Consider the following 18969-nt stretch of genomic DNA (forward strand, 5'->3'; position numbering starts at 1 on the left):
CTGCTGTGCCGAATCTGCCGAAACTACCAGACTTCAAACCCGCTCACCCGGAATTTTGGTTCAACCTGGTTGAGCAAACATTCAATGTCTGTGCTTTGGACGACGACGCGCGCTTCGTGTGCCTCATGAACCACCTTCACGACCGCGTCGATTTAATTTACGATCTGGTCAAAGCACCGCCCCTAGCAGAGAAGTATGCTATGGCGAAACAGACGATACTGGAGCGCGTCTCAAAAACCAGGAGAGAAAACGTGCGACAGCTAATTTACGAAGAGCATCTCGGCGACAGGTCTCTGTCCCAGCTGTGGTGGTGCATCCGTCTTCTCGTCGACGAGCAAGTTATGCCTGATGACACACTCGCAGAAATCTGGACAGAAAAGCTGCCTCTGCCTGTCCAGACTGCAATCTCTGCGTATGAGGATAGGCCAGTAAATGAACGTTTACGTGCCGCCGATAGAGCTTACTCCGCCAGGCAGCGTGAGCTCCACACACTGCATTCTGGACGTGACCGCACTAAGAAGCTGTCCAACACCACGCCCTTGTCTGGTGCTGCTAATAACAAGTTTGTCAAACTAGCCGCCCTACCTGCACCTCCAGCTCCGCCCAACGACAGTGCACCGGCCTCGGTGGAAGATTCTGGGTCGCATACTCCGTCACCTAGTTACTACCCACAGGAGCACAGGCCCGCTCAATCTTACTGTTTCTTCCACGCGAGATTCGGGGAGCAAGCACGCAAATGCCAGTCGCCGTGCTCTTACCCAAACTCCAACCGCAGGTAGGCAGCGGTGCCACCTCCTGCGACATAAACAACGTGCACCATCCAACGTTGCATTCCGTTTTGGACAACAACAGTAAGTGTGGTTGGTTGGTTGGTTGATTGGGGTTGAAGGGACCAAACAGCAAGGTCATCAGTCCCTTGTTACAAAGACGGTCAGTTCTGACAGAGGGACAGCTCAGAAGAGTCAAAAACGATAAAGGTAAAAGGTTAAAAAAGTGCAGTTGTGTCGTCAATGATAAAAACACAAGGAGGGAAGTCAGTAAATGGGCAAACTCAAGAGAGGAAATATCCCACCTGTGAAGCAGTACAAGCAAGACCACATGCTATTTAAAAGCGTTCAACCGCCAGAGTGTAAAAGGGCGGATTGTAAAAGGGATTAAACAAACCTAAAAGGCGATAAAAACAGTAAAAGGGAAAAAAGAGGGAACATGGCCAGGGAGGGGAGTCAGGAATCTCCAAGCACAGCCTACAGTGGGAGACATCCCAACCCTCACCGCCCTGCCCCTACTCCAGAGGGAGATGAAAATCCTTAAAACTGAGAATAAAAACCACTTTCACGGAGGAAACTGAGAACCAGTTCAACCATCCGGGAATCGTCTGCTAATATTAAGGGTAAAGTGCAGGGAAGTCTGTACTTAGTACGCAGAGCTAAAAGAAGGGGGCATTCCACCAAAATGTGGGCCACTGACTGGAAAGCTCCACAACCACAAAGTGGGGGTGGCTCACCACGCAAAAGAAAACCATGGGTCAGCCTGGTATGGCCGATGCGAAGACGACAGAGGGTGGTTGTGTCCTTTCGCGAGAGGCGTAAGGAAGAACGCCATGGGACAGGTGTCACCTTAATCGTAGGAAGTTTATTAGACAAGAAGGTAGCCTCCCAGGATGTGGCCCATGACTGCGCAAAGTGGGATTTGAGATGAAGCCGTAAATCCGCTACAGGAGGGGTGACAGGGAATGGGGGGTAAGAGACTGCTCCCCCAGCCAAACGATCAGCAAGCTCATTTCCTTGGATGCCCACATGGCCAGGGACCCAAAGGAAGCTAACAGAACAAGCAGCATGGTGGAGATCAGCGAGATGGTCATGGATGGAGGAGACCAAGGGATGACGGGAGAAACACTGGTCAAGTGCCTGAAGGCCACTCATTGAGTCTGTACATAACAAAACGCGATTGAGCTTTGACTGTTTAATAAAGGCCAGGGCCCGGGAGACCGCCATCAATTCCGCAGTGAACACCCCACATGCATTTGGCAGGAGATGATTTTCCATGCCTACAGAGGAGGTGAAGGCATAGCCCACACGATCAGCAGATTTAGAGCCATCAGTGTAAAAAACAACAGCATCCCGAAACTCAGATAAAATGTGGCGGAAAAAACAACGGAACACCATCGGGGGAACGGAATCTTTCGGACCTCGGCAGAGATCCATCCGAACTCGGGGCCGAGGAACTAACCAAGGAGGTGTGTTGGGGAGGGAACGTGGGATACAGGAAAAGGAAGGAAGCTGAAAATCACGGCGAAGAGACGCTAGGCGGAGCCCAACCGGTAAACCCGCCCGAGGGCGGGAGTCAGGTGGGCGACTTCCTTGGGCAGGAACAGGATAGAATAGGAAGGATGAGTGGGAGAGGAACGGACAGCGATTGCATATGAAACCAGAAGCTGGCAGCGCCGAACGGAAAGGGGGGGGATCCCAGCCTCAACCAGGAGACTATCTACAGGGCTAGTCGGGAAGGCACCGATGGCCAAACGGATACCACGATGGTGGACCGGATCCAAGAGGTGCAATGTAGAAGGGGCAGCTGAACCGTAAACTTGACAACCATAGTCCAAGCGAGACAACACTAAGGCCCGATAAAGGTGGAGGAGAGTGGAACGGTCAGCACCCCAAGAGGTGTGGGCAAGGAAGCGAAGGACGTTTAGTTTACGGAAACATCCTATCTTCAGGCGTCTGATATGAGGCAGCCAAGTGAGCTTGTTGTCGAAAAGAAGGCCAAGGAAACGAAACTGTGGGACCACAGGTAATCGTTGTGCATTGAGATAGAGCTCTGGATTGGGGTGGACTGTCACACGGCGACAAAAGTGGACCACTCGCGATTTTAAAGGAGAAAACTGAAATCCGTGTGAGATGGTCCATGCAGAGGCACGCCGTATAGCACCCTGGAGCTGACGCTCTGCAGCGGCCATCGAAGAGGAACTAACTCAAATGCAGAAAGCATCCACATACAGAGCAGGAGTGACCAAAGGACCGACGGAGGCCACAAGTCCATCTATAGCAATGAGGAACAGAAGTACACTCAATACGGAACCCTGAGGGATGCCATTCTCCTGGGTTCGCGGAGAACTTAAAACTGTACCAACCCTAACCCTAAACGAACGATGAAACAAGAACTGGCGGATAAAAATCGGGAGTGGGCCCCGAAGACCCCACTCATGAAGTGTAAGTAAGATATGATGGCGCCAAGCCGTATCATAGGCCTTGCGAAGGTCGAAAAATACAGCAACCAAATGGCGGCGCTGGGAAAAGGCCTGCCGAACTGCGGATTCCAAGCGAAGTAAATGATCGATCGGAGACCGTCCCTCTCGGAAACCACACTGGTAAGGGGACAACAGACGCCGAGATTCGAGGACCCAAGTGAGCCGACGGGCTACCATCCGTTCAAGTAACTTACAAACAACGTTCGTCAGACTAATTGGCCGATAGCTGTCGACGAACAGGGGGTTCTTACCGGGCTTAATGACGGGAACCACGATGCTATCCCTCCATTGAGAAGGGAAGTCACCCTGGAGCCAAATACGGTTAAATACCCGGAGAAGATGTCGCTGTTGTGGAGCACTGAGATGTTGAAGCAGTTGGTTATGAATGAAGTCTGGGCCAGGGGCCGTATCATGAGAAGAGGAGAGTGCGGAAAGAAGTTCCCATTCAGTAAAAGCGTCGTATGATTCTGACTGGCTGGGGGTAAAACATAAGGCGGAAGCTTCGGCCCGCTGTTTCTGGGGAAGGAAAGCAGCCGGATAGGAGGCTGATGCCGACGCTGTTGCAAAATGGGTCGCAAGGTGTTCCGCGAGAATCAACGGGTCCGTGCAAAGGCCATCCGGGAGGTGAAGACCCGGGAGGGTAGACTGCCGATGGCAACCTTGGAGAGAGCGAAGTGTAGCCCATACCCGCGACAGAGGGACAGCAGAACCGAGGGAAGAAACAAAGCATTCCCAACACATCCGTTTGCTCCGTTTGATTAAGTAACGGGCCCTTGCGCGAAGGCGTTTAAAGGTAATAAGATTGGCAACGGATGGATGCCTCTTAAGGTGTTGCAAAGATCGACGGCGATCACGGATGGCAACGGCAATGTCCGAACTCCACCAAGGGACCTGCCGGCGGCGAAATGGTCCAGATGAGCGCGGGATAGCAAGGCTAGCAGCGTGAACAATCGCGTCAGACATGTCACGTATGACATCATCAATACCATCCGACAATGAGGGAGAAAAAACGACCTGTGCAGTATACAGAGGCCAATTTGCACGTTGGAAGGACCAACGAGGTGATCTGTCCATGGGGGAGCGGGAAGGGAGCGAGAGAATCAACGGGAAGTGGTCACTATCGCAAAGGTCGTCGTGCGGTGACCATTGTAGGGAAGGGAGGAGGGAGGAAGAAGAGAGAGAAAGATCAATGGCAGAAAAGCTACCATGACCGGCACTGAAATGGGTAGGGGAGCCATCGTTAAGAAGGCACAAGTCGTGGTCGGTAATAAACTGGTCAATGAGATGACCCCGACTAGATGGAAATGCACTGCCCCACAAGGGATGATGTGCATTGAAATCGCCAAGTATAAGGAAGGGAGGAGGAAGTTGCTGAAGGAGGGCACTTAAGGAGGCAGGTGTAGGAGTTCTGTCAGGAGGGAGATACAGATTGCAAATTGTGACTCCAGAGTCCAGGTGGATCCTAACAGCAACTGCTTCCAATGTAGTTTGGAGAGGAATCCACGTGCTGGCAATGTCCGTTCGGACCAACGTGCAAACTCCGCCAGACGCCCGTAGGGGGCCGACCCGATTTCGACAGAAAGCACGGAAGCCACGGAGGGTTGGTGAGTGACCACCAGTAAAATGAGTTTCTTGTAGAACCACACAAGCCGCAGAATAAAACGAAAGAAGGGATTGCAACTCCGGTAGGTGACGGTAATAGCCATTACAGTTCCATTGGATAGCCAAAGAACGATGAGTCAATTGGGGGGTGAACAGGCTAATGTCAGTAATGCCGGTGGGTCACCACCCGTCACCGACAAGGAGGGGGCGACATCCATGAATAACAGGTCAGAGTTAGGTTGTGAAGATGGGGACGAGACCTCTGGCGATACCAGAGACTCCTTGTCCCGGGACTTGTGCTTCTTCTTTCTTTCTGTTTGGGATCGTGGAGGGCTGTGCAACAAAATGGAGCCAGCCACAGCAAGATCGAGAACAGAAAGAGAGCGGGCGATCTGGGGGCCCGCAGACCGTGGTTCTCGTGGTGGCCGCGTGGCAGCAGACCTTTGGCCTGGAAGGTGCCGGGAAGGGGGATCCCGCGAGGGGCGCCCATGACCGGCAGACGCCGAAGAAGCAGGACACTTCTCCAGCCGGGGAGAGGAAGCGGTGCCCGGGGGGGATGGTGTGGGAACCGCAGGGGGAGGGGGGAGGAAAGGGGTTCGGGACTGGGGTAAGGAATGAGGAGGAGGGGGTGAAGATACTGCTGAAGCATAACTAGTTGTCAGGGTCACTGGATGAAGGCGTGTATACTTTTTACGGGCCTCGGTATAGGTGAGACGATCAAGAGTCTTATACTCCTGTATCTTTTTCTCTTTCTGATACACTGGGCAATCCAGTGACCGTGAAGAATGATTTCCACGACAATTTACGCACACAGGAGGGGGAACACAGGAACTTCCCTCATGGAACGGATGTCCACAGTCACCACAGAGGGGGGCCTGCGAACAGCGCGAAGACATGTGGCCAAAACGCAAACACTTGAAACATCGCATAGGTGGTGGGATGTATGGCTTCACGTCACACCGATAGACCATAATCTTGACCTTCTCAGGGAGGGTGTCCCCTTCAAAGGCCAAGATAAAGGCACCAGTGTCAACGCGGTTGTCCTTCGGACCCCTCTGAACCCGCCGAACAAAGTGAACCCCCCGCCGGCTTAGATTGTCCCGAAGTTCCTCATCAGATTGAAGGAGGAGGTCTCTATGGAAAATTACACCTTGCACCATGTTCAAGGACTGGTGTGGGGTAATTGACACAGGAATCGTACCAAGATGGGTACAGGCACGGAGAGCTGCAGACTGGGTAGCTGAAGCGGTTTTAATCAACAGCGACCCAGACCGCATCTTGCTGATAGAGTCCACCTCGCCAAACTTGTCTTCGATGTGTTCAACAAAAAACATAGGTTTCGTATGAGTAGAAGTATCCCCATCAGTTCTGGAGCAAACCAGATAGCGAGGGAAAGGTTTCGCCCCCAGCCGACGAGCCTGGCCCTCCTCCCAGGGGGTAGCCACGGAAGGGAAGGCGGAAGGGGCAGAGGAAGCAGCACGTGAAGAATCTTTTCCAGTCAAAGAGACGGCCGGAGAACGGCCAGAGTTGTGGACTCTTATGCGTTTCATGAGCATAGTGTCCGCCCTGATACCACCCACTCCGATCAGGGGCTCTCCTCATGGGCGCCACCCAGCCACAGCAAGGGCCGTCTGGCACGGCGGCCATTGCTGGGAGTTCCGATGCTCCAGGACGACAAGCAACCACTCCTAGGCTTACATGAGGAGGTCACAGCTCAGGTATCAGACGTGTGATCCCTGTGTTTTCAGGGGGCTCAACCAAAAGGGTACATAGCGACCCCACCACACGGGCTGGCTACCGTGCTGGCTATGGACCCTAGCGTCAAACAACGACGTAAAGGAAACGATGGAATCAATGATGATGGCACACGCCGGAGACACTAGGTAAGGTGCTCTTCCCCAAATGGCTCACACTACGGAAGAAAATTTAGTGATGGAGGTCAAACCCCAGAGGGGACCAGAGAATACCAAAAGGATGAAGGAATTACAGAACAAGGCCGAATTGCAAGGTCAACAGAACCAGGAGAATAGCAGGGCCAACATAAGGAAGGACACCATAAGTAGGGACACCAAGAGAGGGAGAGGAGAGGTCGGAGGAAAGGATGAAGGACAGGAAAGGAGGGGAAGGGAAAGGAAATGCAGCCCGGAAAAAGAAGGAAGGCTGCAATAGCTCGGGGCCCCGTGCTCGCCACGCACGTACTCACGAAAGGACCGCGAGCCCCCTGGGGGGAACAGTAAGTGTGGTCGAGTCTATGTCCGAGATTTACAATCGGGTGTACGGTTTCTGGTAGACACTGGCGCAGATGTCTCTTTGCTACCGGCTCGCCTAGCGACCAATAAAGTGCAACCGCACAAAACAGTACTTCGTGCAGTGAACTTGTCTACCTTACAGTGTTTGGTTTCTACACTGTATACAGTGAAACTTTCGCCCGAGTGCAAGCTGAAGTGGACGTTTTTAGAGTCAACAGTTGAAGAACCTATTCTCGGAATCGATTTCCTCAGGCACTATCAGTTGTCACTAGATTTTGTGAAAAATACTGTGTTTTACCCCCCACTGAACAAACATATTCCTTTCGCTCCGCCGAGTGACAGTTCGGCTAACACCAAACATGTGCGCTGGGCTAAGAAGTGCCCAAACCTATCTTGGACAAACGAGTGGCTAGCGGAGTGCGCCGAGTCTTCGAACTTGCGGATGGAACGTAGGGAAATGCTGTTGCATCCCCGCGACATACATCACGAGTTGACCTCCACACAACAACGCCTCGCGTCACTACAAGCGGACGACTCGTCGGCTACAGACAAGGTTAGTCCGTGCCAATCTGGTGTTCCCGTGCCCGCACACATTAATGACAATGTTCTGAACTCTGCAAACTGTGTCAGCATTCCCCCTTTTAATGACAGTGTATGCCTGTGTGCTCATGTTCCATGCATTTCGAATGAACAATTAACCTCCCAAGCCCGTGGCAATGAAATACAGCCGTCTGCTGTTAGGCCACACCCACTCGGGCCTACAGCGCGCGTAGCGGCACGGCCCGCTACCAAAAACCAGTGTACCAACCTCGCCCAGGTTAACATGCGTGCGTTCGCTACGCAGCCTTCGAGCGATTGGCACGCCTCAGCTTTGCTTGCCTGCCACCGCCTGCTCCGCTTCACGGACATCTGACTGTTTTGCCGCGCCACGTATTGCAGTAGTCACTAATGGCACAGTTCACCGGTTACGTCTAACCGCTGGGCCGCCCATATCGCAACGCCCACCTCGCCTCAAGCCGGAATTTATGAAAATTGCAAAAGAAAAATTAGATGATTTATTACAAAAGGGAATAATTGAACCTTCTTCCGGTTGCTGGGCTAGTGCTATCTTGTTTGATCAAAAGAAAGACGGTACTTGGCGTATGGTCGGAGACTATAGGCGTTTAAATGCCCGCAACACCATTGATAAATACCCGGTCCCACATATTGCGGACTTCAATCATGCGCTCGCAGGTGCAGAGTACTTCTCTGTTTTGGACTGCAAGCACGCACTTCATCAGATCCCCATGGCTCCGGAGGATATTGAAAAGACTGCCATAACCACTCCCTTCGGGTTGTTTCAATACAAATTTATGCCGTTTGGGTTGAAAAACGCCCCCCAAACGTGGCAGCGTTTCATCAATCAAACCTTATCCAATTTAGACTTTTGTTTCGTATACATGGACGACATATTGGTTTTTGCTCATACTTTGGAACAGAGTAAGGAGCGTGTTCAAGTCGTGACAGACACGTTAGCAGCTGCTGGTATAGAACTGAACAATAAAAAGACTCAATTGCACCAGTCATCCGTCACATTCCTAAGTTATGTTGTGTCGTCGGACGGTCTGACACCACCGCAGGACAAGATCAAGCCTGTTCTTGAGATGCCACGCCCCCAGACCTATAGGGAATTACGCAGGTTCATCGGAACAGTTAATTATTACCGTAAACATTTGCCAGCTGCTTCTGCGGTGCAGGCACCTCTCACAGATGCACTCGCAGGCTCACAAACTTCCGGCACCCGCCAGGTCCCATGGACACCAGACATGGACAAGGCATTTAACGAACTCAAACAGCTGTTGGCCTCCGCTGTCACTATTGCTCACCCACGTGTGGACGCGACAATGTTTATCACTACTGACACTAGTGACAGTGCTGTCGGCGCAGTACTGAGTCAGACATACAATGATGTTACGACACCCCTGCAGTTTTTCTCAAAAAAGTTAAACACTGCACAGAAGAAATACTCAGCATTCGACAGAGAATTATTTGCAGTGTACGAGGCCATAAAACACTTCAGAACTGATGTTGAGGGACGAGATTTCTATGTGATCACTGATCACAAGCCGTTGGTTCCTGCGATAAAAAATCCTTCGTCTGATCCGCCCCCACGACGCTTTCGTCACATCGACTACATCTTGCAATTTACAAATGACATTCGCTACATCCGAGGAGCGGACAATGTGGTTGCTGATTTTCTCTCGCGTGTAGGTGCTGTCACAACCTTAATTGACTTAACAGACCTATCTCGGTTGCAACCGGCGGACCCTGATACCATGCAGTTGATTTCGGACCACAGCTCCTCTCTCAAACCGGTACGCTCTACTTTCCCCGGCATACCTGAATTAGTGTGGTGTGATGAATTGACTGGTACGTTGCGGCCGTTCATTCCTAAGCCCCTTCAGCTCCAGGTCTTTGACAAATTACACACATTAGCACACCCCGGTGTCAAAGCTTCCACCCATCTGGTATCTGAACGGTTTGTTTGGAGAGACATGCGCCGCAACTGTCAGTCTTGGGCCCGGACATGCTTGTTGTGTCAACAGAACAAAGTTTCCAGGCACACTTCCCCTTCCCTTGGCTGTTTTGCCCAACTGCCAGGCCGGTTTCATCATGTTCATGTGGACCTCGTAGGACCTTTGCCCCCCTCCGAGGGTTTCCGTTACTTGTTTACAGCCATTGACAGGATGACTCGGTGGGCTGAGGCCGTGCCTATTCCAAACATTACCTCTGAGACAATAAGCCGAGCATTCTTAGATTCGTGGATCTCTAGATTTGGCTCACCTGTTTACCTCACTACTGACCAGGGACAGCAATTTGAGTCTTCAGTTTTCTCCGATTTATGTAAAATGTGTGGTATTGTCAAAATTCATACTTCTGCATACCACCCCCAAAGCAATGGGCTTGTCGAGCGATGGCATCGTACCTTAAAGTCTGCCTTGCGTTGTCATGACTCACTATGGACAGAAGCACTGCCCTTGGTGCTTCTTGGCCTTCGTGCGACTTTCAAGGAAGATCTCAAGGGTTCCGTAGCTGAGTTTGTGTATGGCCAACCGGTGGTTTTGCCTGGAGAATTAGTCGCTCCCACCCCACTTCCTCGGCCCTCCGAACTCCATTCACTTCTCGAGCGAGTGCGCTTGCACTGCAGCAAACTTCAGCCGCCACTTCTGGCTAGTCATACACCTCCGCGCGTGTACATACCACGCACTCTAGACTCTTGTGGGTATGTGTTTCTCAGAGATGACTCAATCAAAGCCCCACTTCAGTCACCCTACACAGGTCCTTACAAGGTTGTCAAACGCTCCGGGAATAACATGGACCTCCTCATAAAAGACTCTGTAACCACGGTCTCACTCAACCGAGTGAAACCAGCTTTCATTGAGCCTCAGGTGGACCCCCCTGATTCGGCCCCTATCTCTTCCAGTCCTACTTCAAGTGGCCACTCATCTTCTCATACCATACATTCGGGTACTGATTCTCCACAGCGGGCTTCTTTGCCGAGCAATGCTTCTTCTCCGCTCTCATCTAATTCGAGTGGCCAAACTTTTCGAGGCTTCACTCCTCCCAGCCCTCGCAGTCGAGCTGCCAACCACTTGGATTCTACCATTGTGTCACCACCTTCGTGTGACAGCTCTTGGTCACGCCGTTCAATCCAGGTGGGCTCCTCGTTGCCTTCGGCCACACTCCCTCGGCCGTCAGTTGATCACCCGAGGTTGTCGCCTGCGCAGTCCAGTGCCACACCCCTCTCCGCAAACGCTTCTCCCTGCCATGGCTTCCCCACACCTCCCTGCCGCCCCCCCCTGGCTCGTACAGGTGCCACCCAAGAATTCACAACACATGTACATCCTGATGACATACGTAAATTATCTGTTGTTGTTGATGGTGATAAGGCGTGTGTGTTACTCTCGTGTGACAAAATTGTGGGAGGAAGTGCAGAAACTCGTGTGGTGCGTGGCTTTAAATTAAGCACAAGTGCTGCGTGTGGCAATTTGCGTGCCTTTGTTAGGCCTTCTGGCAAGGTGATTCTCCGCCTGCCTGCAGACGAAGTGCTACACCTACACTCCAGGACAGGACGTCGTCTTCGGCCGCCGGCTTCGCTTGCTGATTTTGCCGTCGACGTACCGGGTTTCACCCCCCGGTCTCCTACCAGTCGACCGCTTCCGCCTGACGCTGAAGAACTGTATGTTGCCTTCCTAACTTCTCACCCCCCTCCCCCCATTCACAGGGACGTACTCCATACTGCGCGGGGGGGAGCTATGTGGCGTGCAGCACCGTAAATATCGATATTTGTAAAGAGTGTAAGTGTGCTATCTTTGAGATGGAGAGTTTTGGAAGATGTTTTCTGCTAACAGGGAGTTAGCCTCATGGACTTGTATCTGTGTAGACGTGAAGTGCTAATAAATTGTCATATGAGAGAATACTAGTTGTTTACCTACAACTATCACCCAATCCCCTCAGATAGTTCCAGAGAGCGTTAGGGAACGATTGACAGCAACAGGAAAAAGAAAAACAGTACAAGAAGAATGGGTAGCTCTGAGAGATGAAATAGTGAAGCCCGCAGAGGATCCAGTAGGTAAAAATACGAGAGCTAGTAGAAATCCTTTCGTAACAGAAGAGATATTGAATTTCGTTGAAAGGAGGAAATACAAAAATGCAGTACATGAAGCAAGCAAAAAGGGATACAAATGTCTCAAAAATGAGATTGACAGGAGGTGCAAAATGGCTAAGCAGGGGCAGCTAGAGGACAAATGCAAGGATGTTGAGGCATATATCACTAGGGGGTAAGATAGATACTGCCTACAGGAACATTAGAGAGACCTTTGGAAAAAAGAAAAACACTTGTATGAATATCAAGAGCTCAGATTCAAAACAAGTTCTAAGCAAAGAAGGGAAAGCAGAAAGGTGGAAGGAATATATAGGGGGTCTATAGAAGGGCAGTGTACTTTAGGACAATATTATGGAAATGGAAGAGGACATAGAAGATGAAATGGGAGATATGATACTGGATGAAGAATTTGACAGAACACTGAAAGACCTAGGTCAAAACAAGGCCTCGAGGATAGACAACATTCCATTAGAACTACTGACGGCCTTGGGAGAGCCAGCCCCGAAAAAACTCTACCATCTGGCGAGCAAGATGTATGAGACAGGTGAAATACCCTCAGACTTCAAGGAGAATATAATAATTCCAATCCCAAAGAAAGCAGGTGTGAAAATTATTGAACTATTGACTTAATAAGTCATGGCTGCAAAATACTGACAAATGTTTTACAAATGAATAGAAAACTTGGGGAAGATCAGTTCACATTCCACAGGAAAGTTGGAACTCTTGAGGCAAATACCCTACGACTTAGAAGACAGGTTAAGGAAAGGCAAACCTATGTTCCTACAATTGGTAGACTTACGAGAAAGCTTTTGACAATGTTGCCTGAAATAGTCTCTTTCAAATTCTGAAGGTGACAGGTGTCAAACACAGGGAGCAAAAGGCTATTTACAATTTGTACAGAAACCAGGTGCCACTTATAAGAGTCAAGGGGCAAGAAAGGGAAGCAGTGGTTGGGAAGGGATTGAGACAGGGTTGTAGTCTATCCCTGATGTTATTCAATCTGTATATTGAGCAAGCAGTAAATGAAACAAAAGAGAAATATGGAGTAAGTATTAAAATCCATGGAGAAGAAATAAAAACTTTGAGGTTCGCCGATGGCATTGTAATTCTGTCAGAGACAGCAAAGGACTTGGAAGAGCAGTTGAATGGAATGGACAGTGTCTTGAAAGGAGGATATAAGGTGAACATAAACAAAAGCAAAACGAGGATAATGGAATGTAGTCAAATTAAATCGTGTGATGCTGAGGGAATTAGATTAGGAAATGAGACACTTAAAGTAGTACATGAGTTTTGCTATTTGGGGAGCAAAATAACTGATGATGGTTGAAGTAGGGAGGATATAAAATTTAGACTAGCAATGGCAAGAAAAGTGTTTCTGAAGAAGAGAAATTTGTTAACATTGAGTATAGATTTAAGTGTCGGAGAGTCTTTTCTACATATTTTTGTATGGAGTGTAGCCATGTATGGATGTGAAACATGGACAATAAACAGCTTAGACAAGTAGAGAATAGAAGCTTTCGAAATGTGGTGCTAAAGAAGAATGCTGAGGATTAGATGGGTAGAGCACATAACTAATGAGGAAGTACTTAATAGCATTGGGGAGAGAGGAATTTGTGGTTCAACTTGACCAGAAGAAAGGATTGGGTGGTCATACATGTTCTAAGGCATCAAGGGATCGCAATTAAGTACTGGAGGGTAAAAATCATAGGGGGAGGCCAAGAGATGCGTACACTAAGCAGATTCAGAAGGATGTACGATGCAGTAGTTACTTGGAGATAAGGAAGCTTACACAGGATGGAGTAGCATAGAGAGCTGCATCAAACCAGTCTGTAGACTGAAGACCAGAACAACAACAGCTACTACTTTATGACTGTTATATTTTACTCTCCTCGGTTACATGGAGTGATAATTCATTTCACATTGTACATTTTGATACTTGTGGAGTCACAAATGGAAGTTCATAAAAAATGTGTATTTAGGATTGTGAAACTATTTTTAAGACCCATACACAAAGTTGGTTCCATAACCTCATACAAAGAAATGCATGGGTGATAGGTATAGAGATCTGAGTAGTTGAAATTGCTTACTTTCTTTTGCATCCTCTGTAATTTTTATCAATGTATTCCTGTGAATGAAATAGTCCTAAGTGTTTTCAATCAATATATTAATTTTGAATCCTGTCCTAAAGACTAATTGTACCCTACTCAAAAGTTCACACAATTTATCATGAAAATGTAAGAGTAAAACTCATATTACTAAAGCCACAAAGAGTACCACTTCCATTCTGCATTAAAACAATAACTTCCCTCTGGCCAGAAGATGCTACATATTTTGGAAGCAATAGATCAAATGAAGCAAAAAGATCAAATAACAACTTGTCAAAAATTAAGATATCAGTCAGGAATCAAACAACAAAATAGCAAATCACATTCATAAACTTGCCTTTTAGCCTGTTACAATAATACAGTCATTCTTTTCTTGAATAAGCAGCTTACAATCTTCCTTTATTTTTTGAAACTATGGTTCACTCTGTGGGACTATTTGTTTAATTGCAAAAGCTCTGAGTTTTAAATTAACTTCAAGAGGTAGAACTCAGGAAAGAACTGCATAAAGCATAACTTAACACACTTTCTAGATTGCTAATGAGTTAATTTATTAGAGTATATTTAAAACAACAGCACACAATGCAACTGAGAGTGCCAATAGAATTCATAGCTTTCCATAGCGTTATAATGACCGTGAAAATTTAAAGGCATAATATTATGCGACTGACAAACCTTTTGTGGAAAATGCATATTATACTCAACTGCACCAGTATTAACATGTGGAGGTAGCTGATGAAGCAACTTGTATGATTCATTGGATACACATGAAACATCACTACAGTACACAGCAAAAAATCTAAACGAAGGATGGTTATCGGGTTCATAGAAGTCTAAAGGCCAACATTTCCTAGCAAGTGTGCATAGCCTACCTCATACATGACATATATGAAGTATGAGAAGATTTTCCGAGAGTGATCAAAAGGATGCACAGTTTTTTTAGTCAATGCATTTTTTGATATAAACAAACATGAATATTTTTGAAAAAGAATTATTTTAAAGACTATACGCACCCCATAAGCCTGGATCATCAAAGCAGGAATGGTGATTTGAAACTGTTATCAGTGGTACAGTGGGTGGTCTGTTCTCTAGTGCGTGAATCAAGATGTCACGGTTGTAGACCTTTGTGGTGTTCAGCCATTCTGAAAATATCATCAGACTGATTACATAAGCTATGGTGTAACTGCAGTACTTAGTTGTTTATTATCTTATACTACAGGCATAAAATGCTGTAACAAATAGTGAACGTAGAATACCTTCATACTTAATGAATTAACAGTATACGCAATAATAATTTCGAATTAAGAGCACACAGAACAACTACTTTGGATGAAAATAAAAAAAAAAGATATGTTACAGTCCCAGAAACGGCCCATGGGTCATAGTTTATGTACAACTTGTTCTGACAGTCTTGACAGTCCACGATGTTACAAATCCACATATGCAACGTTCACAAAACATTCTCACTTTTAAAGTACAATTATTATATACCAATCTGTCACCACGACGTAAATGTCCACTTTTATTCATAGTGATGACTACAAAAAACATAGTCATGTTATTGCTTCTGGTGAAACTAACCTGTAATTAATTTACTAAACATTCCAACAGCAGAAAGTGTGACCGTACTAGCAACATTCCACAGACGAGAAGGTTTCCTTAATGCTGGAAATACCCAATCTACATCACAACACATCCTCCCTAACACTTTGTTCACATCCAAAACACATTATCATCATCCAATAGTCCAATACATTACAATACCAAAGATCATCTGAAGCTGCAAGTTAGCGACGTACGAGACTGTGGTATCACTGCGTACATTGCGATGGATTGCTCTACACACTTCGGAGTTGCACCCAATACGCTTCACGAAATGTTTATTGTCCAATCATTTAAGGCAACAAAACAACAATATTTCCTCAAAGGGGCACCATACTGGTTTTCGAAAAGCATCACTGAAGACAAATTAACCAATATGCCAAACACCAGTAGTTTATTAGTAACCTATAAATACAGAGAGCGAAGTGTCAAGTAATACTATGTATTTATACAAGGCTGTTTATTGATCAGTCTCTCTGATTGCTGGTCTAACTGTAAACAAAGTTGTTCATCTGTTTTTAAACTCAAACTCGTCGACCAGTTGGCTAGCCTGATTTACTCCGTGTGCTCGAAGAGCTTCCACTTCAGCATCATAGATAGCGTTGCATATTCCCGTCTGGTGAGCGCGGCAGCGATGATTTGCGTCAAAGGAGCACCTGTAGAACTCGTTTGGATGTGAGTACGCGTGGTTGAGAAGTGATCGCAGTGTGTGACCGAGATGTGAAAATATCGGCTGTCAGCTCTATAGTGGACTCGTTACTTATGGCCTTCTGTGTTTATAAATAATATAGGAGACCCCAATAAAATTTATTAAAATTACAAAATTTTTGCAAGCTGTCACGAAATAATAATATCGCAGTTACTAAATCAGAATGATCCAAAGTCAGTATATTGTAAAATATTTTTTCAACGGTTCTATATCAATGCTTATCTCTTAGATAAATGTGAAAAGCCTTTATTATTATTTTTTAATCCGTTCCCTCCACAACAATTCTGTGAAGTCCCTCCTGTGATATTTATTGTGTTTGTGAAGTGTGCGTTAATAAATTTGTGTTTAATAGTGTCAGTGAGTAGTGAACTTTATGGCAGTACCTGTGGGAAATCGACCTTATGAGACGGTAAATTTGGTGAGTATGATCAATTTGCTGTACCTAATGCGAGATGTCTTGCTGTCTGGTTCCACACTTAATACTGCGCTTTCGAATTTACTGTCTGCTGACTTATCAAAATCAAATGAGCTGCTGCTCCGTTTCGTAGTTAACTATAAGTGCTTTGTTATATCGGCCACCTGTCCCCATCGCGTCAAATTTAGTGGTGGCGGCAGATAAGCTTGTTGACGTTTCGTTCTCGTACAAAAGTTTATATAAGCTCTACTTAAATGTCAACAGTATCACAAAACTAATATACAAGAAATATCAATCTACTTTTTACAAAAATAAATTCTGTTGATATTTTAAAACTAGTGTCCTAGTCACAGAATTAATGTTAGTTACAAGAGGTAAATTTCAACGTACAATCCAGCTGCTGGGATTGTCACCTATCAGTCCTGTGATTCGTCTTCTGCTCATTTTCATCACGACGGTTTTCCAGAGAGACAGTTTTCAGATGGATACAAATTGTTTTCATGCGTTCAAATAATCGCATTGATGGCGCAGTACATTTGTGCCACCCACAGAGATTCGTTGCGACCACAGACTTCCAAAACTGCGCAATTTTTCATGTTTTGAGAATTCGAATGACACCTGAAAGCGAAGAACAATGCGCAACAGGAAGTGATCGCTTGCAAATTTCTTTCTTGAATTACATTACCTGGGACTATATATGCATAGCCAAGAGTGATTTTCTGTCCTTTGTGGTTGCTTTTCAAAGAAGCGGTGTGACCAAGTACATCGGTAATTTTAGACATAATGATCCTCAACAATTGCCAGAGCAGCAGTCGTTCTCTTGACGTAATATACTACTAGTACGACAGTATTCGGCACAGGTGTAGCAGACATTAACTAATGCCAGGCTTAGTTAAATGGTTCCATGTTCCGTAGATCATGTCGACGATAAATGTTAATAATATACATACTTTATGTGCATTTCTCAAATTACAAAATTGCCATTTAGTTAATACTGCCCACATTGCTTTTATAACAGCTTAACCATCCCATAAGATGGTTAAAAATGTTAATGGATTGCCATGTGACCTGTTTGCACTACCGGCAAAAATTTTCCTTTTTGTTCCACTTTGATGTCCTTGTCGCACGTACAATCTGATCATGGATGTGTGTCTGTGGTTGATGAATTATTCCTGTGTCTAGACTGCTGTCATTAGTGAAGGATAACTGTCTTCTCAGACATTTACGTTTGTGTCTCCACTATCTAACTGTTTCAAATATGTAGGAATGCACTGTATTTTACCTAAATCCTGAATTTAACACACTTACCCCTGTACAATATCAGGGGGTTCAGTTATCTGCTCTGTGAACACTAGTGGAATCTGGTCTGATTCGGGACCAGTAACATTTTTTTCTCGTCAGTCTAAATGGTCCATTCCAGAAAAAGCAGTTATTGTCTTAAATATGACTTTACTGAGATCAGCTGAACTGTTAAAATATTCGTTTCCGAGTGGGAACACACCTCTGCTTGACGAGATGCAAATCTGGAAGCCAGAGCATTTTCGGAGGTCAATCAGCTACGTTCCAATTTCTCCGTACGGAACCCTTAAAAACTGAGAAATATTCAGATCTGCACTTTTAAATTTTTGAAAAATGCTGCTATCATAGCACAAAAAGGCGAATATGTCCTGCACAGAGTTAGGGATATGAAAGAATGGAACTAGCTTTTCGAATGACCTGACAGGCAAATCAAAACATCTTGACATGTTTGCACATTTTTACTTGTTAGGATTAGTACCCACGTCATGCATATAATGCACCGTGTCAAGGAAAGTAACATGTCATTTCGTACAAGATGACACAAGCCATCATATCGTCCAACATGGCATTTACTACGTCGTGTAATATGACACAATGTGTCAATAAAGTTTAGGATGCATGTATCTCCACCCTGGGACACTTTCTATTATAGACGCACCACGACTCCTAGGTACTTACTATCGTAGATTCATCCCACTCTTGAGAAGCACATAAATTCTTGTCTATTTGTTCTTACACCCCCTCACCATAATTGAAACAGAGGCTGAATTTGGGGGAGGGGGGAAGGGTAGAGAGAACGTTTACCTCGGGGGGAAAAAAATCAACCACCCCTCCCCCCCCCCCCCCCGGAAATACGAAACAGTGTTTTAGCGTCTCCCCAGGACCAAATCAACTCCGAGAAAATTTATTCCCCCAGAAAAACCTTTTAGCGGTTACTTGTATCCTTTTCAGCCACGTGATAGCATATATTACTTACTGTGGCTGGCAAATCTTCTGGGTTTTCTGCACAGGATGAGGAACTTTTCACCTATAAATTGCAAGATACAGGTCTGCGAACGCCTTGCAGCTATGAGAGCTCACTGTGTTGGGGAAGTAA

The 18969-nt window shown here is 46.5% G+C and overlaps 1 protein-coding gene across 1 annotated transcript in view; it reads right to left on the reverse strand.

The window, feature by feature from the left end:
- LOC126272674 (tafazzin) overlaps positions 1-15925 on the reverse strand; it is a 36790-nt gene extending 20865 nt beyond the window's left edge. Inside the window, exons 1-2 of the mRNA XM_049975694.1 lie at positions 15430-15925; positions 14862-14990 (exon numbers count right to left, since the gene is read on the reverse strand). Of these exons, the coding sequence (XP_049831651.1) occupies positions 14862-14990; positions 15430-15544 (244 nt within the window). The 5' untranslated portion in view covers positions 15545-15925. The remainder of the gene's footprint in view (positions 1-14861; positions 14991-15429) is intronic.
- Positions 15926-18969: the final 3044 nt, after the last annotated feature.

Source organism: Schistocerca gregaria, chromosome 5, assembly GCF_023897955.1.
Source record: "Schistocerca gregaria isolate iqSchGreg1 chromosome 5, iqSchGreg1.2, whole genome shotgun sequence".
Lineage (NCBI taxonomy): Eukaryota > Metazoa > Arthropoda > Insecta > Orthoptera > Acrididae > Schistocerca > Schistocerca gregaria.